Source organism: Lepidochelys kempii, chromosome 11, assembly GCF_965140285.1.
Source record: "Lepidochelys kempii isolate rLepKem1 chromosome 11, rLepKem1.hap1, whole genome shotgun sequence".
Classification (NCBI taxonomy): domain Eukaryota; kingdom Metazoa; phylum Chordata; order Testudines; family Cheloniidae; genus Lepidochelys; species Lepidochelys kempii.
In genome coordinates, this window is record NC_136390.1 from 23,951,335 (window position 1) to 23,970,311 (window position 18,977).

Here is an 18,977-nt window from a genome sequence, read left to right on the forward strand (position 1 = left end):
CTGCAGTCCCCAAGCTTCAGCCATGGGAGAGGAAATGGGAATCTGAGAGAACAGAGTGCAGAGCATGGGAGAAGGCTAGGTGAGTGTCCAGAATTGTCAAAGGAGTTGCACAAAAGACTGAGAATGACGGAAAGAAGAGAAGTGTATTAGGAAGAAGAATGGAGTAGCTGAAACAGTTGGGGAACATTAGAGAGCCTATGGGTGCAGCTGGACTGAACCTGGAGAATATTTCAATGGGCCAAAAGGAAAAGGAAAGCAGCCAGGAAGAGCTAGGAGAGCACTAGTTAGGGCCAAAGAGGGCCCACAAGGTCTGAGGATGTAGGCATAGGCCCAGGGAAGAATCAGAGAAGGTCTTCAGGCCAAGAGTTTCAAAAGTGGCCACTGATTGTGGTTGCCTTAATTTTTGGTTGTCCAACTAGAGAAGCTTAGAACCTGATTTTCAGAAGTACTGAGCACCTGCAGCTCCTGCTAGCACCAAACCACTGAAACATCCAGAATCAGTGGCTGCTTTTGCAAATGTGGCTGTACGTTCGGCAGTTGGAGTTGAACAGTAATCTAAAGGTTTGAGATCCATAGCAACATCAACAGGTAACTAAGTGTGGAAGAAGACAATAGAAAACATACTGAAGTCTGGAAGCCCAAAACATGGTCTGGTATTACTAATATGTGACCTGAACCAAGTGTCCTATAGATACTAATAGAATTTACATTTTACATAGAATAACTTGTTGCCCATTGGGCTGAAAATGTAACCTCCAGTGGCTAATAATGCCGATCAGAATGCAGTGTCAGGGTCTATAGCCCATTGTGGGTTGCTTTTTCAACCTGCAAGGATTAACCTTCCATCATAAACCCAAACCCCATTCAGCATATCTACATATTTTTAATACTGAATTTCTTTGTAATCTCTATGTATTTTAAAATCAAAACAACTGAAGACAGTCAAATCCCTGGGAGAGAAAAGGCATTGCAACAACAACAAAGATACTATTTTGCAATGACACAGGCCAAATTTAATGAGAAATCTCTAATATGAACTTTCAGGTCTCTGACACTGACTTACTGAATTATCAGCCTGTGATGAAATCTTGGCTTGAATTACAGGTATGTATTCTAATGGCTCTGCAATGTTTTCAGTATTTTGTTATGAGCAGTCATTGTTCTCCTTCTTTGTATGTAACTATTAATGAGATCTGTATATAATATAATTGCAGGTTTAGCAGTTTTAACCAGCTATTCCTGTAAGAGGAAAACTGGCACAATGTAATGTTTTCTGTCTTTTTTGTCAATGTACACCAGTCCTTGAAAAGGTGCAAATCTCTAAGCAAAGTACATTTTATAAAATTCTAAGCCTTTTAAGAAATGTACACAATGCAGGAATACACAGCTGCAATTTTTAAAAGGCTACTGTTCCTTTAATGCCCAGCTGGTCCTGAGATGTAATAAAATTGACATATTGATTCTTTAGAATTTACAAATGCCTGTTTCATAAACTCCATCTCCAAAGCCTAGGCATCTTTAGAGCACTGTCATTTTTTTCTCCAAATGGATCAATTATGTGCCCACGTAATCCTGTTACCTGTGAAATCCATGCATACTTCTCCCATTTGCTGCAGTTCCCAGGCGGACAAACTTGCATTATGTACGCATAAACAAACAGAGCATTTTCCTGATATTAGGGATTGTTTTCAAAGTGAAAGGCAAACTCCTCGGTCCTTTACTCAAAAACCATACATAGTATTCCTGTTCCTTCAAGTAACCTCACTGCACTATATGTTTAATTATTACACAACACAGCAAATCATTAAAAAAACAGAGTTCTGCTATCTTAAATGTTCCAACTGCAACAACGAATTGCTACTTGTATAGTTAGTTCTCATTTTTCTATTGAATAAAACTTTTCAAGTTCTCTACCAGTCTTTTCGTTTGATAATTATTTCTGTATTTACTAGGAAGTGATTGTCACCAGAAATGTTTCTGTGTGACTTGAATATCTGGAAAGTGACCAGAGCTACAAAATTTGCTGCATAGCTTTTTATATAGAGTGTAAAAAGCTTGGTATTTTTATCACAATAAATGTCTCTCCTTCATCTATACACACACACACACACAAACACACACACCAACTGGTACACATGCCATGCACTACACACAGTAAAATTTTCTTATTCCTTTGAGATCCTACTTACATGCATATGTAGATATGCAGATACAAACACATTTAAATACACACACTTTTATATAATCACAACATATAAACAGAAAAACAGAAAATAAATGTGTATTCCTCTTTATATGAATTCTTTATAAAATACTGTGAATATACATAGATAGGAATTCTTGTTTCATTCTTTCAGGCTGTGTTGTATCTGATTTTCTACACTTCACTGGGCATTCCGCAGTTCAGTTACACTACACTTGCACTGTACAATTTGTCTCTAAAAGATTCCCAAAATTATGAAACATCTTGTCTGCTGCATGACCTGTTCACCAGAATGCCTCAAAGTGAGGTGCGTGCATGCATACATACAGAAAGGATGGCACTAAAAAAATGTTTTTTGCTCACAGCCCTGTACAAGTGGCCCAGTGCACCACTGCCATTGTTCAGGAGTGGTTTTAAAGATAAATGGCTGCATGTTAACCAGATTTGACATGCTGTACAAAAGCAGCCACCTTTGGTCCCATGACACAGCCAAATAGAAAACACAACAAGCAATCCTGGCAAAGATGTCCAGCATGAATAAAAGCACAACAATTTGTCACATAGTCATTATGAAATGTTCGAGGCTTTGGGGCTTGTCATAGGACAGCAAAGATAAGGCAGTGTGCAGAACAGTGAAGTCTGAGGATTCTTGGGAGGTGGAAGAGTGAAACTTGAAAAAAGCTCAGATAGTTGCAAAGAAGATATTTTCATTTGGTTCTTCCCAAGGACCAAGATGCTGTAATTAATTAAATGAAGAAGCTTGGTTGTTTTGAAAGATGATTGAAATCTGACATGTAATGTGGAAACATTTCAGTTTACTTTAGATTTCAGGAATATACAAAGCTACTTTTCTTTCACCAGATCGCTATAACACTAAAAGTTTCATAGCTTAGTTTACAAAGTGGTAAGCATCATTTATCTTGGGCCAAATCTTGCTCATATTTCTTATGTTACTAGTCCTTACCCATGGAAGTGGGCCCACAAAATTCAAAGGGCCTAACATAAACTGAGCAAGATCTGGTCCCTTGTCTTCTTTCGGGTTTAGATGATATTGAAGAGAAAACCAAAAACTTGAGCAAATGTCTACATTAAGCCTGACCAAATATTTCCATTGCTATAAATTGGCACCAGATCAACCTTTTATGACCCAAATCTGGGTCCCACTGAAGTTAATGGTAAAACTCCCACTTTCTTCAATGGGACCAGGATTTGGACATATGTGTATTCTTTTAGGTTTCAACTTATCCTTACTGTTCCTAAATTGAAATGAGATTCAAATGCTTCTATGTAGCTGCTTTCTAAACTCTATATAACAGAGCTCACATTTTAAAATACCTTCCAGTCAATAATCATCATTACTTCAGTGATTATTGCTAACTTCTGCCCATTCAATGGTAAGAATAGTAGTTATTTAAAAGCTAAGTTGTAGTCTAAATTAGAATAATCAGGTATATAACAAAGTGTAAGAATCTGATTATTTGATACATATATTCATAATTTGCTTAGTCAATTTCCGTTGCATCTGATTAGTTTATCATGAAACCATAATAATAAATAATATTTCTGCAGCTACTAAGGATCTCAAAATGCTTTGTAAATACTAAACCTTACAAAAACCATTTGAAGGAGGTAAAGATTATGTCCCCATGATGCTGTACCAATAAGGTACAGGAAAACAAACACAGAAAGGCTAACTGACATGCCTGACAGCATACATGGCTCTTGATTCTGATCTTGTCTTCTGTAGCTACACAGTGGTATAATTCCACTGACTATACACTGGTGGAGGGGAGATCAGACCCAGGCCCAAAGAATCTTCAGCAGAACTAAGACTAGAATCCAGGTCTCCTGACTTGCAGTCCTGTACCCTAACCAGAACATTTTCTCAGTACTAAACTATATTGTTAAAGAAATCAATATTCTCTGACCAGTACCTGTCCATTCACAGTACTAATTACCATGTGGAGGCAAAGGCCTAGCAACTGAAACAGGCAGCAAAATATGCTCTAAAATGCACAGGTTCACAGGGCTTACCAAAAAGAAAAATAAGTTTCTCTGAGAAAAGTTAACTATTGGAGATAGACTAATAAAATGATTTGCAATACTTATGTAATTATATGGGTAACAAAGTCCTTATAGGTGTAGACTAGCTTTCTTTAATTAAAGCGTGTGATGCTTGAGAGCCATCTCACAGCTTCACCTATTCTCATTGCAACCTGATAACCAACACCTGTATTTTGCTGTTTGGAAATCAGACTAACTCTACATGCACATCATTCAAATGGTCAACATTGTCAAAAGCAGAAGTTATTTTTAAATATCCACATGGATAACTATAAATGACAGTTTGTTTTGAAGTCCAACAATAATGCAATGACTGTTCAAATCATTTAGTGCTGTGTATTTTTATATTCTACCATGATGTACGTATTTTGGAATTTTAAAAATTTATTTATTTGAGGTTACACTAACCTGTAACATATTGGTTGCTGTGAAGTTTGTGCTTAATTGTTTATGTCCAGAAGGACGTACTTTAGTTAGAAATGAGCATTTTTGGTTTTATCATTCAAAGTTTATGAAAAGCACAGATCATCTAGGAAAAAAATATGTGTACAGATAACTTATTTAACAGTTCTTTTATAGTTCCGGGATGAAATATTGAATAAAAGTTTACAAGAAGAGTATTTTAAAGAAAATATTTGTTCCGTTGAGACTTTTCTAGTGCATTGCATTAATTGTAACCAAGAAATCAAGATTTTGATGTCCTATTAGCATCTATTTTGTTTTACAGAATCAGTTTTAATACTCAATGCAGATTGCTATTGCCTTTTTAGGGAAAGCATGTTTTAAACACATAATATATTTGAATAGATTCAGGGTCACTGAGGACTTCAATCAACATTTTGGCTTTTGTAAAGAATCTTAGCCAGGCATTTTGTTTAGTTAAACTCTATCGGATGCCACGACATATTAGTAGTATTGCTTTCAGAAAGTGCAAAACTGATATATTACGCCATCTATGGCAGCATTCGTTCAGTATTCGCTACAAAGAGGAGAAAAAAGATATAGAATGCATGGATTGATTTTCAAATTACCTCAATATTTTGAAAACATTTTCACCTGCATGCTGAGAATGCTAAGAATGGGAAGGAAGGCAATTGTGCATTTGCACAGCCTCCACTGCATTCATTTATAAATTACCTCATCACTGACTGAAATTAACACTGATTCTTACAGGCAATTTCTCAATTTCCAATGCTAATTACATTTTTTTTACTTTTAAATTCTGTACCACCTGTTTTGGGCAAGACATCTTAGGCAGCACGACCGCATTTAATCACAATTTTAATTAACCGCCCTGTAGATGTGAAAAAGAAGCAATTATAATGTAGATGAATGATGATTTTTCTGCATTAAATTGTTTTGTTTCCCTGGTATGTTGATTGTAACACAGCACACAAATACAGTAACTGTACAATTTTTTTCTATTGTAATTTAGTAATTGTTTTTGGAAAACCAGTTTGGGAATGAGTGACTTCATCTGTTTACAAATTGATTGATACTGTTAACTCACTGATTGCTGCAGCATACATTCTGTATTGCACAGCCCAACATAAAATATAATTAGGCATGCATAGACTTTGCAGCACCATTCTGGAATCTGAAAATCAACTGTAACTGAAGTATGTTTTCCTTGAGCATACTAGTATCAGTTGGGGCTGATGATATGATAATCAAAAAAACAATAGGTTTTCCGATTCCACCACTGGTAGAAACCCTCGGATTTAATCTGATAGTCTAATGTACTAAATTATTTGAATAGTGCTGTAGCAGGCCTGGGAGCAGGGGGCTGGCAAATCGGAAGCTTGCACAACTCACTCAGATCAGTATCACAAGAAGCATAGAAGTGATGTAAAGAAACAATGATGGAAAAAAAAAGAGCTGTAGCTTATAAATCAAAGAATTGTTACTGGAACAATGTACTGGTGTGCTGTTGCACTGGCTATCTCCAGCTAAACATTAGCATAGGATAACATCTCATTCAGACTCATGGCTTGCAGATACGAATCTTTAACGTTTTCAATATAGATATATGTATATCTATCAATGAAGAGAAATTCAAAGATCTTATTTATGTGAGGCAAAGTCTGTTTTCTTTCTCAGGGAGAGACATAACACTGAAGCAGAAGAGAAGCAGATGTCCAATGCTAGCAACACCTGAGTATTTCAAATTGAAGACTGAACAAGTATTGTTCCTTGGATAGACTCTGAGTACTGTCCTGGAGAGAATTGCCTACCCTGTAGGATACTTACATTGAACAACACGGGTTCCTGTATAAAAAGCACTCTCTTCCCTCAGAACAGGTGGAATTCTAAGGCTCCAGAACTGTAGTTGCAGACCCATTATACCTCGAGATGGTTATCTCTCCTGAGCAACCTGACAGTGGGGCTAAAAATGAGTGTAACCATGAAAGAAGGATATAGCGCATTGGTACCAGCTGTCTCCTCTATGGTTTCCTTCTTTTCCAGTCCTCATGCTGTGAGGTCCTTAGCCACAAGAGTTTGTAAAGAGGTGAAAAGTAATTTGGCCTATGCAATATCCTGTCACAGTCAGGTTTATGTTGTAATCAACAGCAGATGTAGAGCAGGGAAAGGTAGAAACAGAGGAGACAATGCGGATTTTGGGCCCAATCCTGCGCTGTGGACGTCAATGAGAGTTTTGCTAGTAACATCAATGGGACCATGATCGAGACCATTCTTGGGGCCCTACATCTTCTGTCTGTTTTATAAATATTTGCTAATAAAGTATTAATAGGGAGCATAAAATTTGCACCCAGCCTCATTTTGAATGTGTAGTAAGAATCCATCTTATCGATACATAAAAGGGCCTATTATCTCACTGTGCAGGAGATTTACATGTGTAACTCCCATTAACTCTTATGGGACTTAGGCGCGTAAATCTCTCATGCATCTAGAGAAGAAAAGACCACATAAGGTCTTGTGATCTCTACTGCTAGTAGCTTTAAGTCCCTTTCACTTATAAAGCTATACAAAAATTAACCATTAAAGCTTATTCTGTGCAAGCTGTCCCCCTAAATATATCACCCAGCTTGCTGTTTGAAGTATTTGATGTAAATGCATTCTGAGAAAAGGTACCACAGTAAGCAAGCCCATTCATTTCAGTTAGTAAAACTGTCATAGTTGAAAAGAAGCAGACTAAGGGCAGGTAGAAAAATTGTACAGGTTTTGCCCAGCAGATTCAATTTTAGATTTAGGCTCTAGACAGACTGAACTGTTTGGTGAAGAAATAGTTTCATTTTGTTGAGCATTCCCGTCTCCTCCTCCCCTTCCCCTACTTACAGTCCTCAAGTAAAGCACCATGTATTAGAAAGGAATAGTACAAAATAGACCTGAAACGCTGGGATGATAGAATCTTTACACAATCAAACTAAGATGCTTTGCCTACAAAAATAATAATAAAGAAACCAAATACCTTTTATTTCATAAACTTGTTGAGCTAAAATGTTCATTAGGAATCCTGCAAAACAACAGCTGTGTTCCTGCTGGGATCTGATGTCTCACCACAAACCTTTCCATAAGCACTTTGTTTTTGATATGAAACAAAGAGGAAAATACCTGATCCCAAGCTTCTGTTAGTTGCAGCTCCCTATATCTTCACACCCTGACCGACTGAACATTCCTTCCAGCAAAGCACTGCTTCCCATGGCTACCTCCTCAGCGCAAGCTAGCTAACTAATCTCTTAGCAAACACTTGCAGCAAACCTGAACAGAGTTTAAAAAGAAGAAAAACTTTTTTAGAGTTAAAGCCTGAGACATCTCCAACAACCAGAATCTAAATTTAGGACCAGCTACTCAAGTTTTCTGCTGAGATGTAAAGTTGTGCCCATCCAATGAACATATTTTTAAAAATCTAAAACCTGTTTTCTTTCCACTAACCTGCCAATACTCATGTCACTGTGCTTACAGGTTTTTGCAAAGTGATCATTTTATCACAGCAGCACCATTGGGATGATATGTCATTTGAAAAGTCCAACCAGCTGGCCCTGTCTGCACAGAGGGTAACCTTTCTTTAGGAGCTTATAAGAAAATCCACTGTTGAAATAAATAACAACTCTCAAGCAATGATCAAAGAAAAAATAAATCTTTTACCCTAATAAGACTTTTTAAAACTGAAATCCCATTTTTAACTGGATATCAGTTAAGAGGCTAGTGGCCACCTATCCATCTGGGAGCTATGTTTTAAATGTTTGCTGCATAGAAATTGAACAGACAAATGGATCTGTGGTTCTCTGGGAGTGAAAGCTTTTAAAATAAAGTTCCTATGTAGTATATGAAAACATATTGTTTGGAATTTAAGTTCTAATATCTAGGAATAAACAGAGCATTAAATCAAGCAATACTGTGACAAGGCCAATATGCACATGGATGATGCCAGCGAGGCATCTCCAGCCCTTTGTTCACAGCTTAACAAAACTGTGCCGTCACACCACTTTAGCTCAACAGTGCCTGTCGAATGGGCATCAGCAGATCAGCCAATGCCTGTCACACACACAGCTGAAAAACTGTTTGAAAGCAAGGCTTACTTTAGGACAAGTCTGGTAGGAGAAGTCAGAAGGATTTTTAATCATCCAGTAAAGACCAATAAATAAATAATTTTAAATGGAGGCAAAAAATATAATATTTTTCTTCCTTTAATGCACCTGGAGGTGTGGGGTTCTAAATAGGATGTAGAGCTATTTTTACTAAGTAAAATTCTGTCCTGGTGTTTTTCACCCCAGATTTTTAAAAATTATCTATTTTAAAAAAAACATTTTGTGTCATCCTGATCTGAGGCCCTCATGTGACAGAGTGTAAGTGAAATAACATATTCAAGGAAATGCTGGGGGGCGCGGGGGAGGGAGGTTTCTAATTATCTTTGCAGATAAACATATTGCACTCCTCTCTTTTTAGCTGATCAGAATATGTTTTCACTGATATTAGCAACCTTTTCAGTCATTTTTCTTCACATTTGTGGTGCATAAGCATGACACTACTCCAGAAAAGAATTGCAGCAAAGTAAGCTTGTTAATTCTAATGCTGACAACTTTTCATGATTTCTCCCCTTTTATTTTCCATTTTTTTAAATGCTTCTCTTCAAAATCCATGGGAGGTTCCCATTCCCTAGAACTTTAGCATGATCTGATTAGGTCTCACCACACCTCTTTAGGCATCCAATCAGATTAAACTACACTTTGTACACAGTGTAGCTGAGCTAGTCTTTCCTGGTTCTAGGAACTTGATAAAGGTACCTGGTCCTCCAGCCTTGAAAAACTTCACTGTATCCAGTACTATTAAGACCTAAAACATTTAGATCTGATGTTTTCCCCCCACTAAAGTTGAAAAGCTTAGCCTCTTTCTCTCTGTGTGTGTCTTTCACTCTGCTGCTGTCAGTTTGCTGCCTGCACTTTAGCTGTCTCTTTCCCAGTCCCTACCCTGTCAGTTTCTGGCCTGCCAATTTCAACTTGAAGCTTGACTGGGCTGATTTGATGCAAATACCTCCAGGGAAAACCCTGAAACTGATGAACAGTTATGTCAAGTCGATTTTGCACCATCGGGAAAAGGTAACCTCTGCGAGAAAAAAAACAACAAGGTTAAAGAGACAAGGGCTTTTCACGTGTAATACCACTGCTGCACATCTCGTTCACTGTTTACCATCCCTCAGAAATTGTAACTGTCAGAATTAGTCCTAATTGCAGATGCGAAAGCTGCCATTATAATAAAAACGGAGGCAGTGCAGGCATTAAATGTAGCAGCCTAATTTGTGAGACTACTGAAAAGGTAGAGTAAATGAATATTTCATTACTTTAATTACCAGGGACTACTCTTTTCTTGCTGTCTTATGATAAGTGTTGCTGTAACTAGCAACAGCAAACATCCACTAAAACATAAAGTGCAATAATAGTACGGCTGTCAGGATCACTGCTTTAAAATACGGGGGTGGGGAATATAACAGTTTATCTATTTCTTAGAGATTCAGGGGAGTAAGGGATGGAAACTCATTTAATGTCCAAAAACCAAGAGGCGAGTAAACAGGTTTTAGTAATAACAATAACAACAATGGCCCAGAAGGGGGGGGGTGAATAAGTCGAGGGCACATTTGAAATTCCAGCCTCTAAAAGAAGGCTGGCAAGTGTTGGAAGCAGAAGGCTCTTTGCAACCTTTCTTTTTAAAGGCAAAGTTTAGTGTTGTGTGGCGGCATTAACACAGGCCCACAAAGCAGAGGGTGTATTTTGGAGGCTAGGGCCATGCTGGGTGTGAAATGATTATGCAAAGGATGGTGGCGATGGCTGGGGTGGGGGAGTTACAAACCGGCAAAAGTTCTTCAGTGGAGTCTGGGAGGCTTCAAGGTAGAAGGAGCAGGCTTGAGAATGGCTTCGCAGGCGGCTTCAGAGCCCTGGCTCCTAAGAACTGGGGAGTATCAATAATTACTCAGACTTGACACTTTTGAAATCCCTGGGTGCCCCTGCATAAACGTCAATCTCAGGTAGAGGAGGGCGCAGGAGTGGGGGGAGGGGGAGGGCTGAGGAGATTGCTGAGACTGGTTGAAGCCAGCCTGTCTCTGCATTTATCACTCTGTCCCAGAGGAGGTGTTTGTTCGACACCGCAGTTTGACAGCACAAAAACACTGTGGCCAGAAGCCCTATCAAAGAACCCACTGACATGTATCATTTGTGGTCTGGGTTTCACAAGGCCTGGCTACCTCACACTTTAAATGCACACGTGTAAAACTCCACACGTTTCTAAGTGTTCCAGGAGCATCTGAAACTTTCCTTTCATATTAGTACTGTAAATATGGCTCTGAGATTCCCCTCCTCCCCCCATCTGCCAGCAACGTGCTTTGAAGGCCGCACACTTTGCAATTAATTTGCTTTGAAACTCCGCACCTAACTGAAGCGGAGAGGAGAATAAGAAAAGGGCTGAAATATCCGCAGCTGATCCCACCCTTCCTCCTCAGTCACACAGCTCAGTCTCGGATTGATCAAGGCCAGTTAAGCATGGGCCATTAACACTGGCATGTAAGCTATTGGGGCGCATGCAAACCTCCCGTGCGATGCACCCCACCAAGCAGAGGCTGGGTTAAAAGCTTACCTCCTCTGAGCCTGGGGAGAATAAGGTGCGTGTCAAGGCAGGGGGTGTTAGAACAGAAAGGTAATGTCTGTGGCCCAGGGTGGTGGTTTATTTTATGATCGGAGTTCCCAAGGCCCCAGCTGTCCTGTGTTTAGGCTCCAACGTCTAAATACGTTCTTTACAGCACCAATCCGGCTGAAACCGACTCCAACACAGTTCGGCTAGAAATGGAAGTTTAGAAACCAGCTTTTGGCCTAGGTACCTCCCTGCATCACCTCCCATTCGGGAAAGTAACGCTGCAAGGGGCTCCGAGCCCCGTGGAGACTAACAGGCCCGATCCTGCTGCCACTCTAGTCAGTGGCAAACCTTTCATCGACTGACTGCAATGGCTAAAATGCTAAACCACGTCAATACAGTTATACTTAAGCAAATGATTAGAGCCCCAGCTCTGTATCGCATTAACAAATGACTCTTGGCAGAGTCATTTGAAATGACTAGCGTATTGGCCGGACCATTTGAAGTGGATGAAATGTATCCACTCCTTGGGGCGGGTGGGCCCCGTACAAACCTTAGATGCTATGATATCTTAATCTGTTGATCTGTTATTGATTCTTTCTCTTGCCTGTGACCTTGCTAGCAGGGCTGTCCCACCCAGCAATCAAACGTGGAGAGACCAGCGCGCTCCTATCGCCATGAGAGGCTGAAGTAGCACAGAACTGCTGGCTGCCACCAAAAAGAGAGCCACGGTGTGCAAAATACCGCCTGCCACCACAGCACAAGCCTCCCACGGAAGACATACGCCAGGTGGGAGCACACAAAGAGCACCTGGACTCACTAGCTCTGGTGGCAGAACAGCCCAGGCGAAGTGTCTTTTCCCCTTGCCTGGCGCGGTGACATTATGTACCCCTCTGACGCCGCAATCAAGGTGTAAAGGAGTCTTCTAAACTTCCCAGTTATGTTTTAATTGCTCGCTGGCAACCATAGGCACACCTCAGCTCGGCTTCCTTAGCAAACTTCGAAGTTGTAAAGGTTCCAGCTAGGCGAACACGCACGTGTATAGCAGCTGGGGGGGGGGGGGGGAGTGTGAGTGTGTGTGTGAGAGAGAGAGATCTGGTACAACGTAGTTTCGGGGTCCTCGTGAAACCCACATTCCTAGAGACCACACAAAGCTAAGTGTAGAAAAGATAGACGTGTGTGGGGGAGAGTCCACAGTGCTCAGTTGCACAGCTCTCCAGGATTTATAGACGTGTCTCTGTCAATAATTTATTGAAATACCTTTGTTTTCTCATCTTAGGGAAAAGCTGATCTGGCCCAAAGCCACCCTCTGAACACATCACTACTTCAATCTATGGGGACGCTGGGCTCGGCTCGGCTCTCGGCAGCGAGACACGGAACCCAAACACCTTGTGAACTTTGGGCAAATTCGGAAGAAGCTTCGGAGCTGGCTCTGACCTTTGAAACAAGGGGCCTCATCTCTAACTCACTCACAGCCAGGTGACAAGCATTTCTGCCTCGTGTTGTCTTACAAAGCTACAGCACTCCAGGCTCCCCCCCCCCCCTTCCCCCAGCAAAGCAAGTTCAGAACACTAATAACCAAATCTGTAAACAATCCTACATCGCCGTGATAATTACATTCCTGCGATCCGCACGGACAGATGTAAAGATAGGACGCTGACTTGAGTTTCTACTTGGAACATTTGCTTAAACTGAGCTTCTCGACCTATTCCTCTTGTCGCTCCTTAAACCCATTCCTCTTCTCTTCCTCCTCCTACACTTTAGCTTTCAGAAGCAACATCAGCTCTCAGTTTACACCACTGGATTCGCTGGGAACATACGTGTTTGTGATTAGTGGCTATGTCTCGCTCCTATCTTTACTACGTACCCGAGGAGGCACTGCTCGTTTGTCTTCTTTGTATGTGTGTCTATCCCAACTTTCCTGTGAAAGACCCGAAAAATATGCAAAGCTTGCACTGCTGCTGAGAAAGAGGACAAAGTTTAACTTCTCTGTTGGCAACCACGAAATAACTCCTCGCAGTTTTCTAGCGAAAGCTCTGATTTGCTGAATTTTGTCCTTTGATTTCTGTTTGTATGTTATTGCTACTGCTAAGGTCGTTGCCAACCTCAATTAGATCACAAATGAGATCAGTTTAATTCATCTCCCAAACTGTGACCTGACCATGGTCTGAAAGTATTCAAAAACGCATTTTAAGCCTGCCTTTGATTTCTAAAGGAATACTGCATGCTTGGTCATTCATACAAATAACATAAAACGTAATTATGGGATGATTTGGCAGATGACATCGCTGCCAAGCTGCACGCCATGCCAGATACTGTAACGCTGCTGCCCTGGGATGTGAGTGCACGGTGTCCTTCTATAAGGCTGGAGGTAGTGATGTGTGCGTGTTAGACTGAGGTGTTTTAATGGAATTTGGGAGGAAGGCTGCAGTAGCAATGAGCGCACATGCACATCAAAACCCACAGCTAAAAAATGCTGTATCACCTAGACAGGATGTGGATCTGCACTACCAAATCACCAGCAGGCTATGACAAAGGGAGCTTGCAGCTTGACACACGGGTAACAACATAGCAAACACCTTTAATTCTGTCATGTCTCATACCCTTTGCTTTCTCACACATTTGTGGCTGCTCTAACATTGACACCTACACTTTTTGAAAACGAAATAAGGCAATCTTATTTGAACTAAAAAAGCAACACCTGAAAAGTTATTCTTATGCCCAGCAAAAAATAACCCATTATTAACGCCTTCCCGGCATAAGTGGGGTACCGCGGTAGGGCAATGAAATGGGGCAGCCTTACAAGGTGAAAGTGTAGTTTCAAATGATTATATGCTTTGAAAACCTTGCAGGTTTCCTCAAAGATGGGAACAGAGATAATATGGCTATCAGACCTCAACCCTTACAGGTTTGCAAGTCTACAGTGTCTTTTTTTTTTTTTAGAAAAGACTATTTTACTGTTCAAGACAGATTCCTAAATTAATCTAAATCACCTTAAAGATTTACTATGAGTGCCTGAAAGTTTTCCAACTGTTTTTTTTTAAGTTTAACAAACTTTTTTTTTTTTTAATCCTCAATATGCGCTAAGGATTTTGTTTTCAGGTTCATTTGGTATAACTGTCGCCATTCATAAACCTGATTGGAACCACAGCTCAGTCCAAATGATTCAGTTATAAATGAGACAACTATGTTGTTGGTTGACTAGCTTCAATGGTCTCAAAAATGTCAGGCTTTCATTCCTTTCTCTCTGTTATGCAAACCGCTATATGAACAATCATAACTTGGAACTTCCAAAGAAAGTCCCCCTGGGAACACGAGTCTTATCTGATGAGTGCAAGTGTATAGCACACAAAGAGTTAAACAGTTTTCCAGCGTTACTGGGTAGGTTAATATCACAGCTGCCTGGTAAAGCATTATCCCAGCACCTCACTTAACAAAAGCCTCCTTTTGCAAACAGACTCCTACTTTCCCCCAAGTATCCAAAGGTGTTTACTGAAGTAAATCTGCCTAAATCCTCCATTGCTTGGGTCATGGGGGTAGGCGGGGGGGGTGGGGGGGTGGAAGGTGTAGAGATAATCTCTTTTTGTAAATTCTGTAAATCTTCTGGGAAAAAATCCGGAATCTATGTCACATGCTTCTGTTCAACTGGTAACATCTCGGTTAGTGTGCTCCTTAGGAGTGAAATCTGCCATAGTAGTAAAAAGGAAAATAAAACATCCCTCCCCGCTTCTTATTGTTCAAACTGCTCTTCTCTCTCAAAGTTGCTTTAGCACATTTAATCTATTTGCTGATTGGGGGAAAAAAACCTGTTAGTATCTTAAAAAGCGGTTTCTGAAAAATGACAGTTTGGTAGGCGGGAGATAGTATAGTTGAAAACTTGTCACTTAAGATTTCTGCACTATCCTGGTTATTCTAACACAAACAACTGCATATTACTTTTTACGTGTTGCAAATGGAGGCAAACAACACAGGAAATTTTGACAGGTCTGCCTGAAAGGGCTAAAATACTTCTCAGTAAGCAGGATCCAGTTATAAATAAACCTTCTCTTGGTGAGAAAAAGTGAATATAACCAAAACCTCAACAAAATTTTCATACTGTCTTATTGTCTCTAACTAAGAAACGCAGAGTGGCTTCTGGAAAACAAACAGACAAGAAATCTGGGGGGAAAAATATGGAGGTGGCTGTGAATGCAAGAAACGAGAAAACTTGGCTAACAAAACTTACACAAATGTAACATTTCCCCCTTTACAGTTCTGTGATGTTGTTGGCGTGGGGAGGTTGTTTGTTTGTTTTGGGGTTGTTATTCTTTTCCTCTAGCCAGCAAATGTGACATATTGCCAGCCTCAAAACTGGGGAAGCTTTTTCCTTCCCAAAGAGTTGCCCCTTTTCTCCTGTCGTGTCACTGGAGGGAAAGAAACACGCCAGCCCAACTCATCCTACCACTAAAAAATATTTGTTGTCCAAAGGACAATTCTTTCGCTGCTATCTTTTCATCTGCGTGGACCACATTTCCCTCACCTCCACTCCCCAAGGTCATGGCGAGTAAACAATAATAGTAATTAAAACAAAATAATAGGCAGCAGTCAAGAGCCGAGAGTACACACACCTGACCCTAACTATAACAGACTTCTCCGAGTAGAATTTGATCCCTCTCTGACACTTTTTACCTCAAGTGTTAGTGCGAGTGGCCATGAATAGCACAGGCATGCCATCTTGTAACACTATCTGCCTGTCAGAAGAGCCAAGGCTGGGTAGAGCAGGATCTATATAAGGCTTGTAACTAGGGGAAGCCCAACAAACAGCTACAAACACCTAAGTTATTTTACTCAGCCTCCACCCTTCTGCTTTTTCCCCCCTCTTCTCACTCTCTTTTTTTTTTCTTTTCATCTTGGCTTTCTGTTGCAGAATGCAAATGTAGCCTGCCGGCGGTGAATGGGCTGAATTGTGATTAAGAAGAAGAAGAGCTCCTTTCTTTGTTCTCCCCTCAGGGGATGTTTACTGGGAGAGACACAGCGGATCAGATATGAAAGGCATTCAGGTCAGCATTGATGTGAGCGAAAGTGAAATCATACCTAAGGCATTCAAAAGACCGCCGTGTCAGGGGTTCAGCTAACGGTGCATCTACTGTGTGTGTCTTCCCTGTTAGGGAGAAAAAAATCTTTCTACAAACAATCCCCTCTCCCCCCCAAAGAGAGAGAGAGAGAGAGAGAGAGAGAGAGAGAGAGAGAGAGAGAATGTTTAATTGCAACAAAATTATAAAAAGTTTTGTCCCCCCTGGCGATTAGATGCCACAGGAGTTAGGCTTATCTTCCCTTATGGACCATGGCCTAAATAGGTTAACTGTAGCAATTGGGATCAAAATTTTTAGGGGGAAAGGGACCATGTCTGAAATAGGAAACCTTTATTTCCTAGGTGCATCCATATGTACTATATGTGGCTATATTACACATATAACTTATCTGATTCAATAAGATATGAGGTTTATTTATTCATACATGAAATTGTAGACATATGCAATCACTTCTCGCCTCCTTCAGAAGCAACTTAAATGGTAAAGACAGTGTGGCATATAAAAACAGAACAGCACACCTTAAAAAGTAATCTTTTATTGACTTTGGAACTCCTAGGAACACTCTGCTCAGAGCTTACAGCATGAGAAGACTGTAACCAAAGACATAGGAAGTTGGTACACAGCTATTTAAGTTAAAAATGCTTCAAGGAAAGTCTAATCATCATAATATTTTTCATTAAAAATGCTTGATGAAGAAATATTTGGATCTTACTTTTTTAAGTTTATACTTCCCACAGCCTAAATATTCTTTCAATAGATTTTCCAAGTGGTTAGCTGACACTGTTGGCATAAACAGAGATATGTAAATATATGGGGGGGAGGGAAATCACAAATTTCAGTAAAGCATACAAAGAGTTAAGAGGTGGCTGCTTTTACAGAGGCTGAAAGCAAAATGAAAATCACAAATCATGTAAAAAAGACTAAAAAATAAGCAACAGAACTAGATTTAGTCGTGTTTCAATAACCATCCTCTCTGTTTTGAATTTTTAACACCTTTAGAATCTTAGTTAAAATATATAATTTGCCTAATGTTAACATCTGCTTTAATAGTGACATTTAATTCTGAAATATTTTCAACTAGTGTTTCTGCATCCCAGATTTCTCTCCTTTTTCTCTATATTCTAAAAAGACAACTAAAGAGCAATCAAAAAGGTGTCTGACTTGGCTATTCAGACAATTGCACCCTTGTGGGAATGCTGGAATGAATGGTACAGTGGACACCCCAGCACTATTGACGTTATAAACATGTAAATGAAACACATTAGGGCAGACAATCAATTGTCTGTGAGCACTGCAAACCTGCACTCCCCTTCTATGTGACAGGCACAAAATAGTGTCTACCTTGGGAAGCCGTGGTCTTGGTAAAAACGGACAAAGAGTTCTCTTTCTCAGAGGAGAAAATGCACCTTAAAAGCATTGGGATCATGCAGATGCCAAAAACTGTCGTGAGGCGAAGAATTTCCTATTTCTTGGAATGAAAGTACTGCTGCTGTAAAAGAATCAACACTCTTCTTTCCACTTTAAGGGTTGACACAGTTTTCTTAGGGAATATTCTCAGTATGGTTTTATAGCTTGTTTCTCAATCTTCAATATATTTTATTTACCTTGGACAGTTAACCGTATATATTTATTTAACAATTAACTTTCAATGCTGTTCCTTTTTTTAAAAAAAATTGATGTTATGGTCATTAATTCTTTAATCTATTTCATTTTATTTGACACAATTTTTTAAAAAGTTTATCTGTAGATCACGTGCAATAGCTAAAGAGGCTAGTGGCAAAACCAGTAACAGTAAGAATTACTGGAAATGACATATGTTATTCAACAGTGGCATTCAACAATATTCAAACTCGTTTTTCCCCCAAACTCAAAATAAAATCAATAGCTCAGATAACAGCCTCCTCTGTTCCATATCAAAACTTAATCTGTATAGCGAGATATACTCAGATATTCATTACATCTTGGTCACTTGCATTTAGTAAATAATATTTTTAAATAAACCTATATCCAGGTACCTTTTGAAGTAGTAAAATATTCTCCCAATGAACTCGTCAACTTCAAAAGTAATCTATTTGCAACGGATTTTCACACTTGTAAAGATAACTAGGAATAGGAACGTTCCCAGTTGACCGCTATAACTTGTACCACCTGAAATTTACTAGGGAGCACCCTTGTATCTGAGACTCTAGTTATTTCCAAACTTCACCCATCAGGGAAAACAAACACCACTTCTCATTACCTAGAGATTCTAGCTAGATTTTTTTTCTTTTTAAAGGGTGAAGTTAATTCGAATTTTCCCTCTTCCCCATCATCTCTAGAAAGAGGTGGGTTTCAGAGTAGCAGCCGTGTTATTCTGTATTTACAAAAAGAAAAGGAGGACTTGTGGCACCTTAGAAACTAACGAATTTATTTGAGCATAAGCTTTCGTGAGCTACAGCTCACTTCATCGGATGCATTTAGGTGGGTGGATGTCTTTTTGGTTAACGTTCTTAAAGGGAATAATTGTGTCTGCCTGTTTGGTCTGTATTCCCTTTCGGATCAGATGCCTTCAAAGCACT

The 18,977-nt window shown here is 39.8% G+C and overlaps 1 protein-coding gene across 4 annotated transcripts in view; it reads right to left on the minus strand.

The window, feature by feature from the left end:
* The window catches only part of ZEB2 (zinc finger E-box binding homeobox 2), a 131,591-nt gene that overhangs the window by 105,882 nt on the left and 6,732 nt on the right, over positions 1-18,977 (minus strand). Inside the window, exons 2-5 of one of the 4 annotated variants that reach the window (XM_073305414.2) lie at positions 17,132-17,199; positions 16,421-16,487; positions 10,574-10,672; positions 7,698-9,832 (exon numbers count right to left, since the gene is read on the minus strand). The exons of the other annotated variants lie outside the window; for them this stretch is intronic. Of the exons in view, the coding sequence (XP_073161515.1) occupies positions 7,698-7,734 (37 nt within the window). The 5' untranslated portion in view covers positions 7,735-9,832; positions 10,574-10,672; positions 16,421-16,487; positions 17,132-17,199. The remainder of the gene's footprint in view (positions 1-7,697; positions 9,833-10,573; positions 10,673-16,420; positions 16,488-17,131; positions 17,200-18,977) is intronic. 4 annotated transcript variants of the gene reach the window in all.